Source organism: Copidosoma floridanum, unplaced genomic scaffold (assembly GCF_036245765.1).
Source record: "Copidosoma floridanum isolate Cflo_tuat_1 unplaced genomic scaffold, Cflo_Japanese_pri ptg000001l, whole genome shotgun sequence".
Lineage (NCBI taxonomy): Eukaryota > Metazoa > Arthropoda > Insecta > Hymenoptera > Encyrtidae > Copidosoma > Copidosoma floridanum.
This window is the reverse complement of record NW_028321878.1, coordinates 3,579,878-3,595,343: the sequence shown is the minus strand read 5'-3', so window position 1 is coordinate 3,595,343 and position 15,466 is coordinate 3,579,878. Positions and strand designations below refer to the sequence as shown.

Here is a 15,466-nt window from a genome sequence, read left to right as displayed (position 1 = left end):
TAACGAACACGACTCTCGTCATTTTCCTTTCCTATGCTAGATCCTTTTTGGCTTACTGTTTCTTTCCTCCATCCCCCGCAGCTGATGAAGATCAGAAACTCGTCGGTGTCGCAGAACTCGCACAACCGCAACAACAACGCCGGTGGTGGTGGTGGTGGTGGTGGAGGAGGAGGAGGTGGTGGCCAGAAGGACTCGTTGAAGAGCGACCTCGAGCTGTTCATCGGTTTCAAGCCGGCGTTGGAGGCTTGCTTCCTCGACTGGGAGGAGTACACGTTGCCCGGGATCACGTACACGGCGAGCAGCAACCCGATGTATCACTGCCCGTTCACCTGTTTCAAGCACAACGGGGACTCGAAGAACGAGGTCAACCAGATCAACTCGAGCGCGGCGGTCCTCGGGTGTAACCCACCCACGTCCTTCCATCACCACTCGCGCAGGCACGCCGGCCACAGTCTGATCGATTACAGCGCGTACGTGGACGTGCGCCGAAGACTCAACCACCGGGATTACCACCCGGGCTTGTGCCCCCGTCCCAACGACCCGGGCGACGGTAATCGCAGCAGCGACAGCAGCGAAGGCTTCTGCGAGAACGACGCCGACATGCACGACATCGGGGAACTGCCCGTCCTCCTGGTCAGGTGTGCCCGCAAGCAGCAGCTCAACAACAGCTGCGACACCGACTCCCAGGTATGATCATACCCATACACTCCGGTGTGTTTGTGTGCTCTCCTTTTTTACTCCAACTGGCCATTGTTTTGTGCTCGTCGCGTATAAGGAGGGTGGTGGTAGCGAGTCCTCGTCAAATAGCAACGAGAGCCTCAAGACCGGGCAGCTGCAGCGGCCGGAGCAAACGCGCTCCAACGCCTCGACGGCCGAGAGCAACAGCAGCGACAGCAGGAGCGAGACCAGCGTTGTCCAGAAGAAGCCTGCGAGCGGGGATAAGCAGCGTGGCTCGAGCCACGCCCCGGCTACGAGGCCCAAGAGCCCGACAGCGGCCGAGCTCCAGGAGGCGATCAAGGCAGGCGAGGCGGTCGCTTCGTCGGTCGTAGTCGTGGGCAATCCTCCGATCATCGCGCCGTCGTCGTCCACGGCCACGACGGGTGGTAGGTACGGCAATAATTTGGCAGCGGCTGCCGTGGCGGTCGCGGTGGCCGCGGCGAAGAAGGCGACCGGGGGCGAGCAGGAGTCCGACCTCGAGAAGGACCCGTCCAGAAGGCCGTCCAAGGACGAGAGCTCGTCGTCGAGCAGCGGGGTCGGCGATCATCCCTTGCTCGACGAGTACAACGTCTACTACTACGACACTCAGGAGGCGTTTACCAACTTCGTCGCGAGGGACCGGAAGCCCGAGACGCCGGGCAGCTCTGCCGCAGCGAATTTGAAGAACATTTTAGCTAATTTGAAAAAGACTGAAGACATACTCTTCGCGCGGGCGGAGGGCCTCTACGCTCACGGGCACACGCGCGAGGCTTGTATCCTTGGTGTCAAGTTGGCCGAGGAGTTGCTAGCGAATCCACCGGATCTCATGATCGAAGTGCCTCCCATGCCGGTCAAGGGCAAGAAGAAAAAGGTACGTCGTCTCTTCTTTTGGTTCATCAATTATTACCACGCTTGTGTGTTTTTTTTTTTTTTTTATTTCACGAGAATATATCTATCTCTTTGTGCAGCATCAAGTGAACCCAGCTTCTCATCAGCTCACGTGTTCTGCCTCGGCGACGCTAGCGAAATGCGGTTTTCTCTGTACAGTTTTAGCCGAGAACCCAGAGTATTATAATTTGGCCTTTAGAGTTGGCCTCTTTGGGCTAGAGATGGCTAGACCACCTGCAAGTACGAAGCCACTGGAGGTAATCGCCATGTTTCAGTTTTTTTTTTTTTTTTTTTTTTTTTTTCTTTTATCAAATGACAAAATTGACTCTTTTATCCTTTTTAGGTGAAACTGGCACATCAAGAGAGCGAACTCGTGACTTTGCTCAAACGTATACCCTTAGGGCCCGACGAATTGGCGATAGTTAGACACAGAGCCAAGCAGCTCAAGGACGGAGTACTGCGCTCCAGAGGACACGCTCTGCTTCCAATTATGCTGGCTAGCTTCATATTTGATTCGCTCAATACGTCGAGTGAGTATATATTATGCGCCAGTCGGTAATTTAAAGTTTTTTTTCGACTGATTCCGAATTTTTTTTTTTTCCTAATGAACAATTGTTTCCCCAGAAATGAAATTGTCCACGGACGTGGACGAGGAGTTGGGTTTCGATGCAGCTGTAGCAGCTCTCGGACTCAAGGCCAACATAAGCGAAGCCGAACATCCGTTGCTTTGCGAAGGAACGCGACGACAGCGGTAAGTATTCTCTTAATCACAGAAAGGTAAATCGACAAGCCATGATTTTTTTTTTTATTTCTTACCGCAGGGGTGAACTGGCTATAACGCTGTTGGTCAATTACAAAGACGAACCGGCCAAGGTGGCAAGAATCATGGACAAACTCCTAGATCGCGAGGTGCACCAGCTCATAAGGTCACCGATAGTGAGCAGCTACTACAGCTCGAACCCACCAACCAAGAGCCAGGTGACAAGACATACTCGATTTATCATTTTCTCAATTAACCGTGACAGCAAAACTGTAAGTTTACAACTTATTATTTGTGTTTTAGCTCTCGTACCTCCGTCGAGAAAAGTCGTGCAGCTCGCCGCTAATGGGTTTAGAGGCGTCTGGCTCGGCTGATGGTGTCATGGGCTCAAACAGCCGACCGCACAGCAGCACGAGCGCGGAGTTGGAATCCGGTATGAATGCCCTCACAGTCCAGCCCCAGCCGGCTCAGCAGTCTGTGTCCGCGAGGACGAAGGAAAACACGTGCGTACCCGCCATCTGATCGCTTAGCTCGAGCTACCCCGCTACCCTTACGGAACGAAACTAAAGCACTATGTGTCTAGCTCGCACACCATAGTGTTATGGCGTTTCCTAATATTAGCCAGATTATTAATTTTTATGTGTGTATGTGTGTGTCTGTATGCGCGTGTGTCTGTGTTCTTGATTAATCAACAATTAATGGTTGTGCTTTATTGTCAAACGATGACCTATACTAGCGTGAGTAACGATGCTTTTTGCTTACTGCTAGATGAAGTCTTAGCGAGTGAGTTCTACATATTATATTGTTCGTTTTAACCAACTTTCATCATTCGACTCCAGTTCGACACGAGCATTAAATCATTCATATATTATTAACGCCAACAGAGTAACACACGTAATCACTTAGCCGTCATATAGTGCATACACTCGCACATGTAATCATTATATCTCATTCATGCATGTGTACACATGTACGGCGGTGCTGTACTTCCCTTCCGTAAGGGTGCGACTCATCCCATCGATCATCGCAAACTATCACTACCCCCCGTTAAAAATCCAGTTCGTCCCGCTATCCCAGGGGCAAGAAGGGCCGCAACTCCATTCCGAAGCCATCGATACCTAACCAGCCGTCGGAAGCCGGGGCTCACTTCATGTGCGAGTTGGCCAAGACCGTGCTCACCAAGGCCGGCGGCAACAGTTCCACGTCCCTCTTCACCCAGGCCTCGACTAGCCAGAACCATCACGGGCCTCATCGGGCCCTCCACATGTGCGCCTTCCAACTAGGTCTGTACGCCCTCGGACTCCACAACTGCGTCAGTCCCAACTGGCTGAGCCGCACCTACTCGAGCCACGTCAGCTGGATCACTGGACAGGCCATGGAGATCGGGGCACCAGCCATTTGGTTCCTGATCGACAGCTGGGTCGATCATTTGACGCCGGCCGAGGCTGTCAGTATTGCCGACAAGAGCTCCCGCGGCAGCGACCCCAACATGGTCAGGGCGGCCGCGGAGCTCGCACTTTCGTGTCTACCGTATGCACCGTCGCTCAATCCGAATGAGATTCAGAGAGCGATATTGCAGGTGTGTATCTGTTGGGAAAATTATCATTGTAATAATAATAATATAACTATATTTCGTTTCAACAAATAATCCTTGTTGTTGTTGGTTTTTCAGTGCAAGGAACAGAGCGACGTCATGCTCGAGAAGGCCTGCATCACCGTTGAAAATACAGCCAAGGACTCTGGTGGCGTGTACCCCGAAGTCTTGTTCCAAGTAGCGAAGTACTGGTACGAGCTTTATCTGAGGAATACTCCTGGAGGCGAGACGATGGACGAGATTCCGCACGAGTCGCTGACGTTGGACGCGAATGGTACGCTGATCGTCGATCCAGGCTCGGTGGATCTGGGCATGTCGGCCGGCCAACTGATGCAAGGGCAGGCACAGGCGGTCGTCGTGACGAGCGCTCATCCTCAGCCCCCGCCTCAACCTTACGCCCATCCGGCGATAACGACGCTCGCTCCCTTGGGTAAGATCATTTAAGATTCATCGCGTTGCTACCATACCATACATATGTCCAGACAGCCCTATAAAACTAATTGTTCTAAAAGTTCCCATCATTTCAGAAATGGGGATGCCGTACACGGTGAGCCCGTACCACGGCTTCGTTCACCATCCGCATCACCCGCATCACGCGTATCAGTCGCATCAGGCTTACGCGGCAGCTGCGGCGGCGGCAGCGGCGGCTGGAGGCCCGATGCCACCCCACAGAGTGGGCATGCCACCCCAGCCGGCCCCCATGCCCATGTACCATCATCCGTTCCAGCCGCCACCGGCCCATCCGATGCAGCCGCATCCTCAGCTGCCGCCGCCACATCACCCGCAACAGCCGTCTCAGGCTGCGCAGCCAGTCGTGCCGCCACCACCGTACTACGGGCCACCTCAACCTCCCACGGCTTGTACTACCGTCAACGTGCACAATCCTCCGCCCCCACCGCCCGGTACTCAGCACATGTTCGCTATGCAGCAATCGGTTTCCATCAATGTGAGGGCTCGAGAGACATACTTCTTGTTTCTTTTTAACCTTGCGAAGAGTTGGCCGTGACTTTGTGGAATTATTTTAATTTTTCATTAGGTACAGACCAGGCCTATCCCGGGACCAAACGGACTTCCCGGTCCTCCGTCTATGATGCAAGCACAGCCGATCATGTCGACCGTCCGTACCCAGCCACAGGTGTGAATGGATCATTTTTATAAACATTTTGTGGGTATAAAAAACAAAATAATAACGGCAAAAATTTGTGGAGCAGGTGCACAGGCAACACCAGTCGTACACGCCGCAGCAGTATCGGGCTCTCGTCTCGGCCTACCGAGTGGGCATGTTGGCGCTGGACATGCTGTCGCGCCGCGTCCATGACGACCGTCCGCAAGCCAAGTACGCGCGCAATCCGCCCTACGGCGAGGACGTCAAGTGGCTGTTGCGGGTCTCCAAGCGTCTGGGCACCCAGTTTCTTCACCAGCTCTGCGTCACCGTTGTCAACAGTATCGTCAGCCCGTTCGTGCTGCACGACGTCGTGCTCGAGGCGGCCTTCTACCTGTCGCGTAATAACGCCGCTCTCGTCCTACAGCAGCTCAGATCTGCCCTCCTGGCACCGCTCGTTCACAAGTGTCAGCAGATGTGAGTCGACCACCCATACGATATTTAAAACATTTTACGTGTCCAAGTTGGAGCTACTATAATTTACATTTTTCGACTGTAGGTACATTCAGTGTTTGCATCAGAAATTGTATCACTTGATGGCACCGGACTACGAGGACTTTGCAAGTATCGTTCGCGCAGCTAGGGCCGCTTTTCACATTACGCCGGAAGGCCACACGCAGTTCAAAGAATGGTTGCAATCCATCAAAAGGTGATTCTCAAATTGCCAAGAAAATTCCACGGTCGTGTAGATAATCGTCTTTTAATGCAAAAACGCTTTCGATGCAGATCACAGTCGTGCAACAAGGAACTATGGCACCAGATCAACCAGGCGCTGGCTCAAAGCAACAAATGACACAAAGCGGAACCATGGCTAGCGCACCGGTCGCAGCAACAGCATCCCTTTGAAGATTCCAACTTTGGCGCGTCAGCCTCTTCATCCACCTCTGCCGTTGCCACGAACAACACACCATCATCGACAACATCCAACGGCATGATAGACGATCCAACGGTAGAAGCAGCGTTGGCAACAGTAGCGACGTGTGGCAACCCGAACGCTGGTGCCGAGCTGCGCAATCGGTACTTCAATCGCCGGCACACGACTGGCAACCTGAACAGCAATATCGTTGCGGAACACCAGGAAGTTGGACGTTTCGGGCTTCATCGCAGCCCCTCACCCGAGCTCTTGCGTGCCGCGCACAGAAATATCCATTCTTCGATGATTTTATAATTTTCATTCTAATACCTTTTTTTTAAGTTAATTAATCGTATTTTTCATGCGCTAGGCTCGTGTATTGTTGAAACAGTAGTGAATCTTTAGTATTGGATCTTGAATATTCGGAGATGATTTTAAGACTGGGTAGTGTATTACTTTTTCATTTTTCTTCACAAGTGAATTTTTACTAAAACTGGAAGTTTCAGCAGTGGTAATTTTTTTTTTTTTTTTTTAATGCCAAGATAACACTGATCAGTGTATTTCATTATTTATTACAATTAAAGAAATATTTAAAAGGAACCGACAATTTAGTTTCTTTTGAAAATTCATCAAGGTAGAATATCTATGTCTAGGTGTTGGAAAAAAAAAAAATATAATATAATAAGACATTAGTTAATTTTTTATTGATGATTTGATAAAAGAAGACAAGAAAATTACTTTAAAATTACTTTTTCTTACTTAAGCGGGCCCAAAGTGGGCCCACAGGCGCAAAACAGTATTTTGTGCCCTTGGTAAGAAAAACGGCGTTTGCTTCTCGAGCACAAACGTACAACAGTTGCGTAAGTTGTACCATGCGCCCATGGTACGATATGTACCATTAGTGTTTAAATTTTCATTGATTAAATTCAATGGTATTGGTTTTTGAAATTAATTGTGATCAAAATACTCTCTTCAATAAGCATTTGATCTCGAAAGTTAAAAAAATATTAGTAATTTATAATCATGGTTTATGATTTAAGTTGACGGATATAAGTAGTTTGATGCGTTTTAGTAAAATATTCACCTAAACATAGACTTTCACTTAGAGATTCAAGCCTCCATTGAAGATCCATATATACGTATGTATTATCCTAAGCGTTTAGATTATCTACTTATTCATGAACGCTAAGAAAAATTTTTTTTCAATAATCAAAAAAAAGTTTAGAAAAAAAGAAAAAAAAAAATAATAATAATAATAATAATAATAATAAAATAAACGTTTAGTGGCTGTATGGGTGATAAATCATGTAGAGGAATTATGTGTGGATAAAATTCAAGTAATTACTCGTACATCATTAATCATTGCATTAAAAAATAAAATATTAACGAGAAACGAAATACAGAAACAAATCCGACCGACACGTGCTAAATATTAATGAAAAAAATTTTAAAAATATGTATATGTAACGGAAAACAGATTTGTATATCGTTTCTACTTGTCATATCGCGCATCTAAATAAAAAATGCTCTCATTAAATCGATTATCATTACTTAAGTTAGAACAAAATGTTTTTTAGCTACAATTAGATAGGAAATTTTATTTCGAGACTCTAGATAGATAAATTGTGTCGCGTCTTGTTTCGCTTTTTATAAACAAGTGACAGGAATTAAAAAGAAAAGAAAAAAAAAAAAAGAATTTTAATATCGAAATACAGTGTCTATTTATATAAATATACTTATATAAGAGTAAGTGAATACCGATACACTTTTGGTTGGCAAGCGTACCTACTCAGAAAAAAAAAAAAAAAAAAATGAAATTCACTTCAAAACATTAAAATCCGTTTCATCGTAACTTAACGTGTAAAACATTTCTTTTTTCCATGTCAATCAATCTTTGTCTCCTATCCGATCCCTTTTGTTATATCATACAATTTCTTTTTCTTCCTCTTTCGATTTTTCGTTCTTTGAGACAAGATGACCTTGCGTATTTCCGAAATACATATTTAGCGATAAATATATTACATAAATATACATGAAAAAAAAAAGTATATATATATATATATTATACATACAGATAAATATAGATATATTACTATATACACTTTAAACAATCGCAGCATATTTTTCATTTTGTCATGAATGACAATCTATCGAAGAAAATGATCTCTGTAATTTTTGAATTAAAACTATTCAAAAATATAAATAAAAAACATTTAAACAACATATCGTCGGTTTTGAGCCACCTACCCTTTAGCCCCATTACAATATTATCCTGGTCTCGGGAATACACCTCAAAACATTACTTTTATCAAAAAATGAAAGACCACGTGAAAAATGACTTAAAGGGTCAAAATTATCACAAGGTGGCTCCGCAATAGCAAATGAAGATAATATCCAAAATTAATCGAAATAATGCATTTATGGGAGATGCGACTTGACGTTCTTGTGAAATTGTATCAACTTCATTTCGAGAAAATATGGTCTTCACAAAAGCGCATTCAGTACATATTTCCCTTTTATTTAAAGGATTGAAAAAGCCGTCATTTATCTGTGATGGTACAGTCAAGTCCTCCAGCACTGTGGAAATTTTTAGCTTGAAAAAAAATAAAATAAAAAAGAAAAAAAATAAGCAGAGCCAAAAAACAATTTTAAAAACAAAAACAAACAAATTTTTTTTTCAATCTACTACTTCTTTTATTAAAAGGTACGTTACACGAAGCAATGCTGCGAGCATAACAGAAGTAAGAAACAGTAAAAAATAAAAAAAAGAAAATAAAAAAAGAAAATAGAATCTAAATATAATTGTTATTGTTTTCTTAGTATTTGAAACACTGAACAGTGCCTCGTCAAAATCTATGTGAACACATTAAATAAACTCGAAGCCGACAATGTTCGAGATTGAACATTGACGGCTGTCTTGTAACCCGTATATTTATCCCACCAGTGTTATACATATATATAACAAAATTTAAATTTAAAAAGGCAGAAAAAAAACTAACTGCTAGCAAATAAGTGCGAACGCAGAAGAAAATATTTGTACAGTTCGAGGACTACTGCGAATTGATAGGTATGGTAGCGACGCGTTTTATGGGCTTTTGCCTCTATTGAATTTCGAAAAAAAAACATTTCAATGGGAATAATGAATGTATAGAAGATGGGGCCCCTGTATGAGCCTCACATGCCAAGCATTGAAGCGTGGCGTGTACATAGTAAGAACAGACGTGAGAGTCGTGGAGCCCAATAAATGCTTGACTCTTTTTTTTTTTTTATTGCTTATTGCTCATGTTCAAATCGGTTTTTTACTACGTTTTTTCAAATTTATTTCTCATTTATAAAAAAAAAAAAAAAAAAATTTCACGTTGTGGTGACTGAAACAATTAAAAACTTTGAATTCATTTTGCATAAAAATAAAACAGAATTATGAAGTATTAATCCATGGATTGTTGAGATAGTAAACGATAAGAGTAGCAACGCAAGCTTAGAGATTGAAGCCATTCCGTGCCGTTTAAACGTTGCCAATAAATCATAAAGTAATATATTAGGTGTTTAGATAAAACCGAGTGTAATTAACAAAAAATTCTTGTCGTTTCTGCGAGAGCAATATATTAACTGGTAAAAAATTCACGTGTCGCGAGATATCCAACGCAAGAACTTTGGATACTGAAAATGAAGTGTACTTGTTAATCGTTCAAATAATTGAAATTTGTCATACATATTTTCTTGGGTAACCAATTGCGTTGACAATAGCGTTAAATATTGATTTGCATTCGTCGACAACATCGATAACAAAAGTAAATTCATTTGGAAATTTACTTGAAAAATATTGTGTCTAAATATTTGTTAAACTAAAGTCACACCAAACTCATATCAATAATTTTAAAGTCCAAACATTTGTTGAATTAATTAATTAAAAAAAAAAAAAAAAAAAAAAGTGGTGGAAAGGGAGGAGAGAAAAAGTTAAGAAAAATGTGCTGCAAATTTTCTTATCAGCAAAGTGCCGATCAACGTCAATACTAGTAGCACTTTGTAAAGAGTTAATCGAAAAGGTCTATTTGTCGTCGCCGCGTCTATTTCGCAGTATAAGAAACAAAAAAAAAGTTAACGAAGTATCTCATTTTTGCATTATCATAGCTTGTCTAAGTGTTGTTACGCTAGAAGTGTAGGATATATTTAAATATACCATACTGTCTTTTATCTGCGTAAGGAATGAAAAAAGAAAAAAAAAGAAAATAAGTATAACCAGTTATCGTAAAAGTTGTCGGTATCGTAACTTTTATTATTATTAGCCTAACTATTTCTAGTATTAATCTGGTAGAAACAAGTATGCAAAGTCGAAGCACAATGAGTTTAATTTTTCTTTCCTCGGCAGGGAAATGTCGAGTCCTTGAATTTATTTCCATTAATATTAAGTCTCAAATGATAAATCATCTTGAATGACGATCTCATACAACTTGAGAGCTTTCAAAGCTTACTACGTTCAACGAGACTATTTATAACAAGATTCAAAATATAAAAAAAAAAAAAAAACGAAAAAAAATTGTACGATAAGACACTGAACACACTATGTACTTATACTTATAAGGATTTTTACGCTCGTGTATGAGTGTCTTTATCAATAAATCGGTAATTTATTTTTCTTACGAATGTCTTCACAATGACGTTGAAAAAGTAAAATTAAACAAACAAAAGACTCAAGAAAGCCTCACCTTCGATATCTCAATAGCAAATAGAAGCAATTTACGAGGAAGTACATGCGAGCATGTTGTAGTTGAAGATTAAAAAATTCAATTCATTGCGCTTCGATGAGAAAAGGTTGGAAAAAAAAAATATATATATATATGTGTATGTACATTATAAGTGTGGCGCTTGTGGCGACGTACATTTTTAGCGTCGACATGTTGATGGAAATATCGCGTACCATTATGAAGTTAATCCAGCTTTTACGTGTTTCAATAAAATGAAGTAAAATAAAAGAGCGTGCATTTGTTTGCCAATCATAACCATAAACCGGGGCAGACGAACGTTCGCTTGAATCGAAAAATAACGTAAAGAGATAATATGCCAATCACGTGTGAAAACTATTTGGCTACTAAATGCGTGTGTGATTATGGAATGAAATGATGAAAATGAAAAATTTTCGTGCACTTGCGTTTCTTTTATGAAAATTGAAGGAAAAAAAAAAGAAGAGGAAACTCATCGTAAAGAAAAGCAGTTTTTCAAAGTCCTTGATTTCCTCGGGCGATTAGTCAAAAAAAAAAAAAAGAAAAAAATTAGAAACTCTAATAATTGACGCGTTAAAAAGTAATAAGGCGAGAAGATATATTGTCTATTTTTGCACATGGTCAAAGAAAAAAAAAAATAAATAAAAAAAAAAAAAAATAAATAAAAATACAACAGCTACGAAGAACAGTTCATTCCTTTTGTTTCTAAAATAAAAGCCAGACAAGTAAATCGATGTAGCTCGAATTTAGAGAGTTTTATCAGCGTAATGAGATGTACACCGTAGCGAGTGGTAAAATAATAAGTTAGACGAAACCAAAGAAATTTTAAGAAAAAAAGACAATTGTGTAGAAACGCGAGGTTTCATTCTCATCGCACAGCACACGCATGGCATAAAAGACATTGGCCTTCCACAGCTGACGCCGTGCTTATAGCGGGAAAAACAAGTTACGATGAGATCAAAGTGTCGGAACGCACGTCCGCTAAATTAACAAGTGCACGTTCGCATAAACATACGTTTCAATGCCTCACCGAGGGTATAATATCTTGTGAGTTGTCATGGGTTAAAACGTGAGATTGTGCACGCACAGTCACGAAGGTCATAAGCGCGAGGGACCCACAGCTCAGTTGGTTGTCACTGTCTTTTACCGGTTTGATCTCAATTTTTGTTTTTCGTTTCTCCCCATGCACTCATTAATTTTCTAACATTTCTTCGATCGACTAAGTACCGGCTAACGACACCTGCGTACTGCGAGCCAACCTGGCAGGGATAATCATTATCACTTAAAAAATGAGATTGGCATCTGTACAACGAGATTATTGTAAAACTCCAGCTTACGCAAATTGTGTGGGAAATGATTACGAAATCCATGATAATATAATATCTACGATATGGTTTATAAGACTTGAAAGGGAAAGAGATAAATGCGCAGTTTGCTATTGTTATCTTGAGATGATGCGTGCGTGGAGTAATTTTTTACGAGCTTTCGACAACTTCGGGTTTATCAAAGGGATGCCAATGTATTAGCGATTGTTTGAGATCATACATTATTTTTATGCATCCAAATCATTTTATTGTATCTCACAAACCATAGACTGTACTTATAGGTCACTGACAGCTGTGAAAGCAAATTTTTTAGGAAAATGTTGTCCTTATGGATGAATTTTCATGCTTTCTCTGTTGTTGATGCTGCCTTGAATATTACTTGATGAAAAAAAATCTCAAATCAACAATTGATGAATTAGGGTTTGGTACTTGCGATAACAATGTTTACAAGTTTTTGTTCTATTTAACATTTAACAAAAAGTCTTAGCTGAAGTGTGGTGTTGTTAAAAAAAAAAAAAAAAAAAAAAAAAAAAAAAAAAGTATAGATACGTGGACACTTTTTTTCCTTTAGATTGGCTAAGCATTTGCTATTTTGTATGACGGAATGATAGTTTCTTAAAAGTGATTCTTCTTGTACTCTACAAATAACTTGATGTCAAAGTTATTAATGGTAAAAGAAAAGTTGAAGAAAATGTATTTAACTGCCAAGTAGTTTGATTTCAAATGTACAAACACATTATTTATTTTAAAACTGACAAAAAATCAAAACAGCCAATCAAAAATACTTTTTAACGAATAACAATCAACAATTTCAATAAATATGTATTTACAATTTTCGCAGCCGAAAGAAATTCTAACTTGTGTAATCCAATAATTTATTTAAAATTTTCGGTGTGTAAATAAAGCAAAACCATTTGTGGATATTTAACGTAGTATTAATACTTATTACAGCATTATTAATAAATATAGTTGTATGATTAACATTAAAATATGAGTAATAATATTAATAGGTATAAATATGTAGTTAAATTAGCGAAAAATAAGTGGAAAATAAATTCGTAAAGATCTCATTGGCGAATATGCGAAACTTCGAAGCGAAAATACGTAATAAAAAAAAGAGTTCAAGAACTCGTAACGACTTGCAGGATATTTAACCAACAGTGCGATGTTTCTCCAAGTTTGCGATGTTAAAGTATAATATTTTTCCCGACAAGTGCGACATTCGAGCTTAGGCTGTACGAAAAAAATGTATTTAATTTTTTTAGTTATATTGCGTTTTGTTATTTGGGTGCATCAAGACACAGCAATTAATTATTAATTAATAGCCAATAATACTTTGCTTTCCAACGCAGTTCTTTTTATAGTTGATAAAAAGATTACCGATTTTTTACTTTTCATGGAGTCCATAAGATTATACTATTATTTATGAATTCTACTGCATAAGCTTTCGTTTTCTTACATCCAAAGTGAATTTAGAAGTCGCTATACAATATAGTTTAGCCGATTTGAGTGAAAATCATTAACGAGTATGTGTAAATAAACGAAGATGACGCATGTATATTCATTGACACGAGAACGAAAAACGATTCCGCAAAAGTATTATATTTTTGTTAAAAAAAGCAGTTATTAGCCAGAGCAAGTGAAAAATGAAAAAAAAAACTTTGAAATAAATTTAACAGGCGAGATCAGAAGAATTATTGATATTGCGAGAAAAAAAAATAAACTACTGGAATACGAAAATTCGGTGACTTTGGAGACGATCGCACGGTGCTTCGCTCCAGCTGCGCGACCAAAAAAAAAAAAAAAAAAATAGTGTGCACGAAAGAGATTATTAATTGTATCATAAAAAAATTAAATACAGAAATCTGGAATGCACGTCATTAAATTGTAAGACGTAATAGAAAAAATTTAGGGAAAAAAAAAAAAAAAAAAAAACAGTAATAAGCCACAGAAGCCAAGTCGATATTCGCCACTAGCGCGTCGCACATCGCGTGATCATTATTTATAAATAAAATCAGAATACCGCCACGTGCGTGTCAAAGTATATGTATATTTAGAGAAAAGCGCGCGATCATTGAGTAAACTAGATAAACTGCGAGAGTTAGTGAGAAGTGAAAAAAAAAAGAAAAATATCGATAGACGCACTCGTGGTTGCGTGCGAAGATGTGCGGGTGCGCGATCAATATACATATATAAATATAAATATAAATATAAATATATGTGAAAAAAAATTGATGTTTGCTATGTGTTTTTTCCTCTGAATTTTTTCGACTTTGCGCGAGCGAGCACAATATATATATATATATCTTACATGACGAAGACGGGATGGATGATAGATGGGAGAAAGAGAAAAAAAGTGGCAAATGAAAAGTGATTATTTTAAAAGATATTATTAATACAAAAATATATTTAAAGAATTTATGCCGAGAAATTACTTGTCTCTGACATACAACTGAAAAAAAAAAAAAACAAAGAAAATCAAGAGTATCCACGACGTGAGCCAATTTTCGTCCAACTTAAAAATAAAAAAAATTCATGTTTTTTTTTTAATGCAATTATTATCATAACTATGCCATTGTATAAGTCATGAATATTGTGGAATGAATCTGTTTATGAATTCGTTGATCGTCGATGTAATCAAACGTGTTCTACGTGAATTTTAATAGAACACTTTAAACCGATATTTCGTATTTATTACCCCCACCTTTCTTTCCTCTTAAAATGTTAAAATGTTTACTCATCACCATTTTTTGTAATTTTGTTCATCCAAAATTTTTTATTTTTGATAATTTTTAACACGGAATTATTTTTAGCAAGCTGGTTAAATTCCTTTTTTATACGGTAGATGCATTCTTTCATTGATTCTCATTATGGTGATATTATATAAATGAAAAAAGCACTTGCAGTTGGTAGAGTTCAACCTACATTGCCCGACAGATTTAATGGCGAACGTACCCTGCTAAAGCGGAAAACATAATTTTTTTCATGCAATCGCATAAACAAATAATTATACTTTTTTGAGAAGGTTCGTACCCCATCTCGATTATAGAAAAAAAATTGAAAAAATAACAATACGTTTTGAAAAAAATGCAGAATATTCCACAAGACATCTAGTTTCTTATGGTCCAAGTCAAATAGTGCCAACGTTTTTCCTTTACCAGATACAAATATATGAAACAAATGGCATCGTCGATTTAACCTTGTACTGATAAAAAATTTTTCGAAAACAACAGCAAAAGACGCTCACTCACTTCCCTATGTTTATATTGTAACGTTCCAAGTAAAAACGTTTTATAGACACTACGTTGAGGCGTCTCCAGACAGGACTTTACGTTACCATCTGGATGGTAACCCCAATACAGGACACTATACACACTGTACGTATCATTGCATATGACAGTAAAGTGGAGCATGGGAGAAGGAAGCGCAGCCTTTTGTACAGATTGTACAGACGCACCCCCGAGCCT

At 39.9% G+C, this 15,466-nt stretch overlaps 1 protein-coding gene across 2 annotated transcripts in view; it reads left to right on the top strand.

The window, feature by feature from the left end:
* Dora (zinc finger SWIM domain-containing dorado) overlaps positions 1–7,774 on the top strand; it is a 70,059-nt gene extending 62,285 nt beyond the window's left edge. Inside the window, exons 7-20 of one of the 2 annotated variants that reach the window (XM_014354479.2) lie at positions 82–687; positions 776–1,567; positions 1,665–1,841; positions 1,928–2,114; positions 2,209–2,335; positions 2,406–2,562; positions 2,648–2,847; positions 3,422–3,923; positions 4,017–4,368; positions 4,451–4,884; positions 4,975–5,073; positions 5,150–5,517; positions 5,600–5,749; positions 5,827–7,774. In XM_014354479.2, coding sequence (XP_014209965.2) covers positions 82–687; positions 776–1,567; positions 1,665–1,841; positions 1,928–2,114; positions 2,209–2,335; positions 2,406–2,562; positions 2,648–2,847; positions 3,422–3,923; positions 4,017–4,368; positions 4,451–4,884; positions 4,975–5,073; positions 5,150–5,517; positions 5,600–5,749; positions 5,827–5,893 — 4,218 coding nt within the window. In that variant the 3' untranslated portion in view covers positions 5,894–7,774. Of the gene's footprint in view, positions 1–81; positions 688–775; positions 1,568–1,664; positions 1,842–1,927; positions 2,115–2,208; positions 2,336–2,405; positions 2,563–2,647; positions 2,848–3,403; positions 3,924–4,016; positions 4,369–4,450; positions 4,885–4,974; positions 5,074–5,149; positions 5,518–5,599; positions 5,750–5,826 lie in introns of both variants that reach the window. The other variant, XM_014354476.2, reaches the window with a different exon arrangement.
* The last annotated feature ends 7,692 nt before the right edge of the window (positions 7,775–15,466 follow it).